The sequence below is a fragment of the Schistocerca gregaria genome, chromosome 6, assembly GCF_023897955.1.
Source record: "Schistocerca gregaria isolate iqSchGreg1 chromosome 6, iqSchGreg1.2, whole genome shotgun sequence".
Lineage (NCBI taxonomy): Eukaryota > Metazoa > Arthropoda > Insecta > Orthoptera > Acrididae > Schistocerca > Schistocerca gregaria.
In genome coordinates, this window is record NC_064925.1 from 311,801,371 (window position 1) to 311,814,101 (window position 12,731).

The 12,731-nt window shown below is 37.9% G+C and overlaps 1 protein-coding gene across 4 annotated transcripts in view; it reads right to left on the reverse strand.

Moving 5' to 3' along the window:
- Positions 1-12,731, reverse strand: part of LOC126278384 (oxysterol-binding protein-related protein 3-like) — a 277,416-nt gene that overhangs the window by 43,519 nt on the left and 221,166 nt on the right. For all 4 annotated transcript variants that reach the window (XM_049978472.1, XM_049978475.1, XM_049978473.1 and 1 more), the window contains one exon: positions 464-624. In XM_049978472.1, the coding sequence (XP_049834429.1) occupies positions 464-624 (161 nt within the window). The remainder of the gene's footprint in view (positions 1-463; positions 625-12,731) is intronic.

Genomic DNA, 12,731 nt, shown 5'->3' on the forward strand with positions numbered 1-12,731 from the left:
GGGCTGGACTTTGGTACATGTACCTGAAGATGACTGTTCCCCAACAGACTCCTTAGTTATGCTTTGAAATGTCCCAGTGAAGAGACCAAAAGGAAGATCTCAAGACACTGGGAGAAGCAGATTCTGAAAGACCATAAAATTCGAGATGCCACCTGATGCTCAAATAAATGAGCATGAGTTATGGAGGAGGCTTACCTACAAATGTACTCAGCTTGCTGTATTGGAAAAATGATGATCATGGTGATGATGATAGGTTTATACAAGAAGTAAATTAATTACCTTTTTGCATTTCTACCGCTTAGCTCAACTTCATTTTAAGTCTTGAAAGTTAGTAAGAGAAATAAAACAGGAAATAAATTGTCTAGAAAGATGAGCTTTGTAATATGAATGGTATCATATTACATGAATTTTTTTAATAACTGCATATATCTGTAACAGTACTGTGAAGAAATTTTATACATACCTTTACAAATGTGAGTTTACAGTTTATCTTGCCAGCTGTAATACGCAATTCCCCATATTGGTCAACCCATCGCTGTCCTCCAAATAAGTTGTGGACACAGGTTGTCACTTTGTTCCACTGATAGTGATCACCAAACTTTGGAAGGAGAACATTCACTGTACCTGCAGTTTCAGGGACAATAGGTACATTACGTCACACATACACACTGCATACATACATATAATTACTATGAGCAATGACCACCCAATGGTGTATATATGATTTATTCCACTGTTTGAGAAAATAATCTTCTACACAAGTATTTTCTATCAACAATGAGCATGCAACAAAATTTTCCACAGACTTCTGCACTCAAATTATACTTTGGAAACATCACTTTAAAGTACCACTGCCCAGTCAGAAAAAGAGATTTGACAATCCCCATGGTGTTAAGAGCTACATCAGCAGTAGTGCAGCTACTGAATGTATCAAAAAACCTGGGCATATACCTGGCTATCTCCTAATAATACTCGTTACATGGATCGGTGAACTGTCTCTTGGTGACAATTGAGGCAATACATGACTAAATTGGAACCTGAATTCCTTATTATTTATTCCATGAACTGCTTAGCAAACTGTGACAAGACATTTTTAAGATGGCATATCACACTTCCAGGTTTCATGATGACAAAAAATGTTTTTGAAACTTTGTAGTAAATAAATGTCAGGACATCAGACTGTTTGAGACACTATTACAATATGGGCAGAAGGGAGAATGGCTTGAACCCATCACTTCTACAATGCGAAATGGCGAGAGGGCATCTCTATCTGCCGTATGGGGCCCTTTGTTCCTTGGCATCATGCTTTGAAGGTGTTTAGAAGACAAGGATTAAAAAGGGGAAAGGTAATGGCTACAATGAACGGCACAATAAATAACTGTTGAAATGGCTTATGTAAAAACATAATTCTGATCTTGCTTTTGCTAAAGCTGCATATGCTTGAGGCAATCTGTCAACCTGCTTAGTATACTAGATTGTGTAGTTGTAAAAGAAAGTATGAATATAGAAAGTTTAATTTTCAGTTGTTCATGTGGTTCAAGTAGCATGAAGGACAATTAATACTTTATTTCAACACACATCCACTCACAAGGAGATAGAGAAGTTCTTTGATAACTGCTGAAATACAGTTTGGTGAAACTGACTACCATGTCCACTCCAGCAAACAGCAAGAAAAGGCAATCGAAACAAACCTTATTAAATAAAGTACCACCCTAAAATATCAGAGACTACAGATCGCACACAGGACATGGAACATGAAAATCATATCAAAAAGTCACCCATGTTTCATTCCATTAGGCAGGTGTATTAGAAGAGTATAAAACACAGAGTACACGTTATGGATTTACACAAAGTGACATGCGTGGATGAAGAAAGACTCCTCAAGAGAATCTCTAGTGATTTACACAGGAAGTAAGTCAAGAAAATAATTTACAATGTGCTTTAACATTTCAAAAATGCCACAGCCCTGCATGATTCATGGTGTCAATTACCTCCAGCACTAATTCAGACATTGGTCGAGTCCATCCATGTTGTGTTGAGGCACTTCTACTTGTTTGTGGGGGCCCTACATGATATTAGGCAGGTGTACCAGTTTCTTTGTGTCTTCTGTTTATATTCATATGGTATAGTGTAACCGACAGCAGCACTTGGTGAAATTAAAGAGATGATTGTATCTACAGAGATAAACAATGTACACGATAGAGACTTTGTTGTACTTTTGGGAGGTTCTAGCAACGTGGTGCTATGCGCGATCTTGAACAGTGTCTCAAAAAACTCACAAATATCAATGTGATAGCTGTGAATATTCTGCATTGCCACAATCCAATGTTCAAAATGTGTGTGAATTCCTAGGGACCAAACTGCTGAGATCATTGGGCCCTAGACTTACATACTACTTAAGCTAACTTATGCTAAGAACAACACACACGTCCATGCCTGAGGGAGGACTCTAACCTCTTGCAGGAGGGGCCATGCTATCCGTGACACGGTGCCTCAAACCGCACAGCCACTCGGCATGGCACGGCCACAATCTTATGAGGTAATAATGTGTTAATAAAGAGATACAGATTGCCAATTATCAGATTACTCAAGTCTGCAAGAATTTTAAAAATGTGAAATGCATCAACATGGGTAATATAGGATATAGATTCCACAAACAACATAATAATAAAAAACACCAAAATAACTTCAAAAACAAACCCATAGTCATAAACCACCACCAGACCAACAGGAACAACTAAAGCACCTCAAAAAAATGCGCAGGTGACAGAACCATCAGAAAAACGTGCAAAAATTTGTGAGGAGTCATCAGAAACAACAGTGAAGTGAATGACAAGGAAACTGTCACTGCTCATCATCAAAATGATTAATTTGAAAATGACGAGAAAAATGAGAAGATTCGAAGGTAAGAAGTGCTCAGTGTTTCTCAGTCTTCCACCATAAGAAACAATGTACAACAGCTAGAAATAGAACTGGAGACTATTCCTAACTCTCACTGGTATAGGGGATCTGAATTATACACGTAGCTCTAAGCTCACAAAATCTAGGATAAAATTATAGTAGACCAACTATGAGGGGTGGTGTATCATGTATATATGTAAAGGAAGGGATCATGCATAAAGTTAGAAATGAGATTGTTTCATTAAGTGGAGAAAAATATGTGGAAATACCAGCTATAGAGACAAGAAAGCCATATATGTTCCAAAGCCTAACTGTACCATATATTTACCATTCTGCCAGTGGTGACAAAGATACATTCATACCAAAACTTATCCAAGTATTGGACATGGTTACCAATACTAAGGGCAAAATTCTCGTTTGTGGAGATTTAAACATCAACGCATTGAACCCAGATGGGTTCTGCAGCACATTTTTGAAACCACTGTACAGCTATAGAATATCACCACAGATTAATGCAGCCACAAGGGTAACTAAACATTCTGCAACAATTACTGACAAAATACTAACAGACTCGGAGAAAGAAAACCGTGATGTTGTTGTAGGTAACCTGGACCTTTCAGAACATTCCAATCAGTTATTAAAATTAAACATAGCAGTAGAAAACGAAACTAAAATACTCACATATACAAGGGACAGGGTTTGAATTTACCATGCAAATAAACAATGAAACACAGGATGAAGTGTCTGTGGAGACTAGTACAGAAAGGAAATTTTCAAAGTTTCTATCAAAATTTAAATTCAGGTTCGAAGAAGTGACCCAAAAGTACTACAAGTCACATAAACACAAAACAGAAGCAACCAGGTGACCAATGGGATAAGGAAATCCTTTGTAAAATTCAAACACCTCAGTGGCATAAAAAACAACCAAAATTACCTTGTATTTCAAAAATACTACCAAATATACAAAAACATATATAGAAAAGTTTTAGTAACAGCAAAAAGGTCTCACAATGATAAAATTATAGAAAAGGCAGAAAACAAAATAAAAGCAGGCTGGAACATCATCAAACAGGATACAAATAGAAAAAAAGGCAAAATAAGTATTTCAGCGACATAGCTACAATACAAATTTGACAAAATACGCCCTGTACACACACTGAACTATGTTCCAAACACACTGATGCTGCAACCCACCACTTCAGAAGAAATAAGCAACATTGTTCGGAACCCAAAAAATAAAACCTCAGCAGGTATAGATGAAATGCCTGTGTGCTTGATGAAGGACTTTATAGACAATATCAAAGACCCTTTAGCACACATGATAAACGAATCATTCCCCACAGGTTGCTTCCCAGAGGCACTAAAGCTTGCATCGGTCCAGCCCCTACATAAGAAACAAGACTTCAAAAATATAGGAAATTTTAGGACTATCTCTTTACTGTCATCATTTTCAAAAATAATGGATACCATAATGAAAATTAGACTCCTGGAGTACGTAACTAAGTACACTCTTCTGTGTAAATAACAATTTGGGTTCAGGCCTGGTAAAAGCACACAATCAGCTACTGCTCATTTTACAAATGTTGTTCTGCAAGCACTCGAGAAAGGAGATCATATTACAGATATCTTTCTTCACCTCAGCAAAGCCTTCCATACAGAAGCCCACACAATTCTGTAAAATAAACTGGAATATCTGGGTATGAGATGGGTAGTAAATAAGCAGTTTTGTTGATACCTTAAAAAAAAAAAAACAGAATGAAATGGGTAAATATCTCTCAAACAAACTGCAATCACATGAAAAAATACCTTTCTGACCCATATTACATTAATATTGGAGTCCCCCAAGGAAGCACGCTTGGCTCAATACTCTTCTTGATATACATGGTGAAACAGTATTGTTTACTGATGACAATAACATTCTAATAAGTGAAATGAGACCAAGGGTACTAAAACACACAGCAGAAGAAACACCTATGTATGTATGCAGATAGGTAGAAAAAGAAGAAGAAGAAGAAGAAGAAGAAGAAGAAGAAAGAAAGAAAGAAAGAACAGTACTAGTGTCTGCAGCTCGTGGTCTTGGAGTAGCGTTCTCGCTTCCCGCGCACGGGGTCACGGGTTTGATTCCCGGCGGGGTCAGGGATTTTCTCTGCCTCGTGATGACTGGGTGTTGTGTGTTCATCATCATTGACGCGCAAAGTCGCCGAAGTGGCGTCAACTAAAAAGAACTTGCAATAAGGCGGCCAAACTTCCCCGCATGGGATCTCCCGGCCAACAATGCCATACGATCATTTCATTTACAGTAATACTTTCCACATAAGCAGAAAACCCAAAAATAACTCAAAGAGTTAAAGGATGCACAACTAAAATTTCGCATATATTCGTTCTGTGATGAGTTATGGCATAATGTTCTGTGGAACAAATGAGCAGAACAGACAAACAATGTTTAAGCTGCAATTTTTTGCTGTACAAAATGTGACAAAAAGTAGCAAGAGAACTCACTGCTCTGAGTTGTTTAAATCTATGGGAATATTTACTGTTCCATTTGAGTACATTTTGCAAATACATGAACATGGAACCAGATCCAGCCACCACTTACATCTCAACAGAAAAAACAAAACAAAAAATCAAAATAGTGTGCTGTATACTGGAATTAAACTATAATACAAACTACCACAAGATATCAAAGACAAAATTGAAGTACATGTCTTCAGGAATACACCAAAAAATTATTTGCTAGAAAATTGTTATTATACTGTAAAGAATTATCCAAACTGATGTGTAAATTTTGTTGACAATTGTGGTAATGTTTAATTACTGAAATTAATAGGCATTTTACAATATGTTCAATAGAACAATGAAATACAATGTTCAAATATGTAGCTCAGTAAGACAAGAAATGTATATATCTATTCAGGTATGTAATCAAACAATGGAAAATCCAGGATGGAATGTAACAATACCAGAGAAGGAAAGTTGCTACTCACCATATAGCGGAGACGCCGAGTCGCGATAGGCGCCATAAAAAGATTCACACACTCATAGCTTTCGGCCATTAAGGCCTTTGTCAGCACACACACACACACACACACACACACACACACACACACACACACACACACGCCGCAAACGCAACTCGCACACACGTCTGCAGTCTCAGAGGGCTGGTTTCAGCTCTCTGAGACTGCAGACGTGCGTGCAAGTTGCGTTTGCATTAGTGTGTGTGCGTGTGTATACGTGTGTGTACTGCTGACAAAGGCCCGAAAGCTATGAGTGTGTGAATCTTTTTATTGTGCCTATCGCGACTCAGAATCTCTGCTATATGGTAAGTAGCAACTTTCCTTCTCTGGTATAGGTATGTGATCATGTACATTTTTGTGTCTTTGTGTCTGTATTTTATGTATTTATGTGTTGACAACATCCATATAGTTTACTTTATCTATGGATGGATAAACAAATATATAAAATAAGAAAGGTACATCTACAAAAAGGTGTAGTGATAAAAGAACCCTAAATGAGCTACAGATCAACACAACTGTCCCTTACACCAACTTTCAATGTGATATCAGAATAGGCATGAACTCAACAGATGTGCGCAATATGGTCCAAGTAGATCATGTTTTAACATTAGAAAACAGGATATAAAATGCTGGTTATTAACATCAGAAGACAGGTCTTCTGCATAGAGTATAGTAGGAAGAATACACAATTAAATTTTTTTACGATTTGGTGGTGTGTAGGGTGCAAAAAATTGTACACACAGCTGCCACCTCTGGCAGCAACTATAGCTCTAATCTCAGATGTGCACTGACATGAATTGGCCTTACACAACAGATACTAACTGTAACTACATCCAAACAGGCCTTGAAAGGCGCAATGGTACTGACTAACTGCCGTGTCATCATCAGCTGTCAGGTGTCACTGGATGCACATACGGAAGAGCATGTGGTCATCATACTGTTCTCCCAATCATTGTGAGTTTTTGCGACCAGAGCCACTATTCTCAATCAGGTACATACAATTGGTCTCACAATAGTTGAGTGCACCCCACTTGCCAACAGTGCTCGGCAGACTCAGACAGTTACCCAAGAAAATGCTGGCCAAGCACTTGATCAGATGGAAACCAGTGTCACAACTATGGCAAGCAGTGTTGTGGGATGATGAACCAATGAATTACAATGCTGAAGCTATCAAATACTGACATGAGCTGGTAATGTTCCTCCTCCTCATAAAAAGTGTACCATGCTCTTCATACAAACAAACCATTTCTGGATGAAAAACCCACTGCATAATCTACCTTTATACACACAATGTACGTGGACTTACTACTACTTGTGCAGTTGCTGTTTTAACGGTGTTGCAATTTTAATGGGCAGCAGCATGGTTACAACACTTGAATTAAGAATGTCATTTTTAGATAACGTTATTAGGAGACAGCGATCGGTCAGTTGAGTAAAATTATTAAAAAACAGTCTCGATCACACATTTTCCTGGTGTTGCAATTTTAATGGGCAGTAGTGTGGCCTTAACATTTAAATTCAGAATATCATTTTTTAGATTACATTATTAGGAGACAGTGATCTGTCAGTCTCGATCACACAGTTTTGCAACGGGGGTCAGCAGAGCTGTTCCAAGCATCATCAATGTCAGTTGGGTGGTGCTTTATCTGAAGATGTCTGACTACTAAAGGCCAAAACCAATCACACTTTTAATAACTGACTGTGTTTTTGAGGCTGTTGTTTTAATAGTTTTACACCACTTTTAATGGTTAAAAAATTGACAGAGAATCAATGGAAAGAAAGTAGTGTGATATTAATCACTGAAACAATCAGAGAAACATTCCTAAGTGAAGGAGATCCACAAGTGTTTCAAAACACTTGAGTGCTCCATTTATTTCTTAATTTGAAGCAAGAGGAGGGGCAAGAGCGGGAAGGGGGGGGGGGGGGGGGGGAGACACCAGAGGCCATTCCTTCACATCCTGGCCAGTAAGTGTCCCCTGATATGGGATGTTCTGCACGACTATACCATACTCTCCCCATTTCCTAAACCTCACCATTCATTTTCCTTAAACCTTCTTCCTTCCCATTCGACCCTTCTGACAGGCCACTGGCTCTGCAAGCTTGCAAATTTAAATACTTTTATACGTATATTCTCCTGCCGCTGCTTGGTGAGTATATTTCTTGTTGTTGTTGTGGTCTTCAGTCCTGAGACTGGTTTGATGCAGTTCTCCATGCTCCTCTATCTTGTGCAAGCTTCTTCACCTCCCAGTACCTATTGCAACCTACATCCTTCTGAATCTTCTTAGTGTAGTCATCTCTTGGTCTCCCTCTACGATTTTTACCCTCCACGCTGCCCTCTAATACTAAATTGGTGATCCCTTGATGCCTCAGAACATGTCCTACCAACTGATCCCTTCTTCTGGTCAAGTTGTGCCACAAACTTCTCTTCTCTCCAATCCTATTCAATACTTCCTCATTAGTTATGTGATCTACCCATCTAATATTCAGCATTCTCCTGTAGCACCACATTTTGAAAGCTTCTATTCTCTTCTTGTCCAAACTATTTATCGTCCATGTTTCACTTCCATACATGGCTACACTCCATACAAATACTTTCAGCAATGACTTCCTGACACTTAAATCTATACTCGATGTTAACAAATTTCTTTTCTTCAAAAACGCTTTCCTTGCCATTTCCAGTCTACATTTTATATCCTCTCTACTTTATTTCATGTCTATTCAATTACATTATCTTTTCCATAGAAAGATACACAGTTTTTTCACAGTCTTTCTTTTTTGCCAGGACAGAACTATTGTGACTGGGAAAAACACTGAAATGAAGAAATTTCACTCCTTATGTTCACAACTAAAGTTACTGTGATTGTGTTAGTGGCGATGGTGTTCCTCACCTGCAGGAGAACTAAGGAACAGCATATCATCTCTATAAAGTAGTACCAATAGTGCTGTTAGCTCATCTGTCCATTGGTCAACCTGAGACCTTTGCTGCAGTTGACTGTTTCCAAATACTTCAGATATATTAATGTAATATTTCAAGCATGAATTGCATATTTTGACTTCATGCACACGACTGAGAACATATTTAGATTCTAATTATCTGGGTACAACAAGATTTTTTAAAAGAAAAGACTAATTTTGCACCTCTACAGGCTCATTTTAACCGAGATAAGTTGTTGCAATGCTCTCAATTTTTATTTAACATGAAACATGCTGCCTTGTTTGCAGGAGTTTAGTTAAAAGTCTAGTTAACAAAATAATTAGTATTCCATTTAAATAACTAAAACAACAAATATACTTCTGGAGGCCTTGACCATAATAAGGAGAACTGTACACTTCTGTAAATTTTATGGTCACTCATGATCAATACAGGCCATATCACTTCAAATAAAACACTTGAGCTTTTAATAGCTGTTTCAGCTATTGTCACTGTATACCAAGAAGATTTAATTGAAGTATGCCCCGTAAAAGACTCTGACACACACACACACACACACACACACACACACACACACACACACACACACATATTTTCAAGTCTTATAGTATTACTGAAAGGGAGACCCCATTGGGCTGTTGAGGTGCCTTATCAAGAATTACCATTCTTGCATTCAGCAACCATTGTCTGTGCATGGCAAATGCTACTTTTGTTTTTAGCCAATGACACCTCATGAAAAACAATATACAAAGTTGTGTTTGTTAAGAAGTATTCAGTTCCGTCACATATATGAATGGTTTTATGTCCCATTGATAAGGCCATAAAAGAAAGCAGAAACATGGATTGGGGAGGGATGAGGAAGGAAAAGTACTGCACCATTTCAAAAGGAACCATTCACACAGGTGATCTAAGTGAGTTAACAAAATAATTGAAAACTAAATTTGTATGGCTGAATGAGGATTTGAGCCACTGTCCTAACGAATATGAATCCAGTGTCTTACCACTGTGCCACCTTGCTTGGTGTGGTCTGTCACTCAAACACTAATAAGGTACAATCAAGTATGTTGTTTGTTATGTAGAAGTGCACAAACTGTGTTGAAGGCCCTGTGATTTTCAAGAAAACATGCATGAATTCAGGTCCTGTGATATATAGTTCTGTATCTTGTGAATAAAAAGAGAGCTGTTTTTCCTTCATTAGTGCTTGCTGAACCTGTGCTGATACAGAAGAGTTGTTTGGTCTATAAAAACATTACAAATAAGCATAATACACTTTCCAACATTTTAGAACAAACTGACAATACTGATACATGTTAGTAGCTTGGCAAACTATACCTGTCCCCTTATTTAAAAATTAAAAATAAAAAAACTGGTATTAACTATGCCTTCATCCATTCCTTCATTAGTTTCTGTAGTCTTTCGTTGTTGTTACCTTATTCTCAATTTTTATATAAGTGATTTATGAAATCAATAGAAAAATTTGAAAATCACAAACTACATCATGCACAAATAAACCAGATGTACGAAAACACATTAAGGCCTAAAACAAACAATGGAAAATGTAGGTTGGAATATCAACAACACAAGGAAAAGGATAGATTGCTGCTCACAGTACAGATGACACATGGAGTTGCTGACAGGCACAACGAAAAGATTGTCACACATTTAGCTTTCAGCTAAAGCCTTCTTCAGAAGCTCGGTCCGAGCTGCCAGAGATGGTGATCATTTGTGTGTGAGGTGTGCTTGGCTGTGTGTGTTTTCTTTTCTGAAGAAGGCTTTAGTCAAAAGCTACACATGTAACGGTCTTCTCGTTGTGCCTGTCTGCAGCTCAATGAGTCATCTTTATGGTGAGTGGCAATCTATCCTTTTCTTTTTATTGCTGGGGTCTAGTAAGATTTCTGGCTGATTCCACTGATATTTTATGACATTCTCATAATGGGATAATCACTCTGAACAGCATTATAGAGCTAAGATGTAATATCCCAACTGTAATGAGAAAATAATTTTTTTCATACATACTTTTTTAAAAGGCTTCTTGAACAATAGGATTACCATGAACAGCCCTTCCATTTTTTGCTGTTGGATTCTTTCGATTACGCTTATTGTTGGTGCTGAACATCTAGCTAAGGAACCAACTGTTTTTATATTGTACCCAAGCACGCATCTATTCGTCCTAAGCAAACTGACAGCAATAAATATCTTTCTTCAGGGCTGCAAAAATATGGAAATCACATAGGAAGACATTGAGACTGTATGAAAGATGTGTAAGGGTTTCCCAGTGAAACTTTCACAGCTTCGTTGGAACAACAGGCATGCCACCACCAGGGAAGTCTTGATGACCTATTTCTTGACTGCAAGGGCATGTTGCTCATTGACTTTCTGAAACAAGGCACCACAGTTAACACATAATGGTACATAGACACTTTGCACAAACTGAAGAATGCCATAAGTCGAAATATTCAGGTATGTTGACTGACAGCATCATTCTGTTGGATAATGCCAGACCACATGTTGCCAAGGTTGTTTCAAATACACTGCAGAAGTTTCACTGGGAAGCCCCTGCATGTCGTCCACACAGTGCCGAACTCTTCCAATGCAATTTAAAATACTTTTGGAGTTCTGAAGAAAGATATTTATGACCATCAATTTCCTTCAGCCACAGAGGTGCATGCCTTGGTATAATCTTGGTTCCGTAGGCAACCACAAACATTTTTCCATGAAGGCACTGACCACCTTGCTCACAGTGGGATAAAATTATTAATAGTTATTGCAATTACTTTTTGAAATAATAAACAGTGTACTTACTATTTTCCATCCATCTCATTTTCATTTAACTGTCCCTTGTATTACTAGGTTGGTGCATAAATTCATAGAATTTTTGTTTCACATGTTGGTATTCAGGCTGCTACGGGATTTTTTTATTATTATTAACTTGATTGGCCACATTGGACCACTTGAGTCATTCCATGTTCACTTTCTCTTTGAAGATTGGACTACTTGCTTCTTGCACGCAGCCCAGTACTTTTTCATTTCTTCTGGACACAATTTTCTTAACTCATCTGAAGTCTCTACTGGTCTTCTGTACATCATTTCTGTTGAAAATTTATGGTTCATATAAGGAGAGTGTTAATTTTGTTTTTGTTCTCTGCATCAGTAACTCTAAGTCTGACTACTTCAAGATCTTGCTGAATTTCTTTGACCCACTGTCCTCCTGTCTTCTTTTCGAAACTTCTCATCACTAGTTGTTTTAGAATCCTGTTGTCACACAGCCGTAAGACATGAAAGAAATATGAGATTATTTTCTTCTTCATTGTGCTGGTGATTGGGACAATCTCACAATAGACAGTTTCATTAGGGAGGATTCTCCAGACTCCATCAGCCTGGTATTTTTTACTGATGCATGTTCTAATAATTATTTGTTCAGTCTTGAGGGGTGGATCGGTTCTTCTCTCATTTTTAATTTGGAACAGAGTTTCAAGATTTTACATGATTTTACAGGGAGCGAAAGGCTATTTATAATTTGTACAGAAACCAGATGGCAGTAATAAGAGTCGAGGGGCATGAAAGGGAAGCAGTGGTTGGGAAAGGAGTGAGACAGGGTTGTAGCCTCTCCCCGATGTTATTCAATCTGTATATTGAGCAAGCAGTAAAGGAAACAAAAGAAAAATTTGGAGTAGGTATTAAAATTCATGGAGACGAAGTAAAAACTTTGAGGTTCGCCGATGACATTGTAATTCTGTCAGAGACGGCAAAGGACTTGGAAGAGCAGTTGAACGGAATGGACAGTGTCTTGAAAGGATATAAGATGAACATTAACAAAAGCAAAACGAGGATAATGGAATGTAGTCAAATTAAATCGGGTGATGCTGAGGGAATTAGATTAG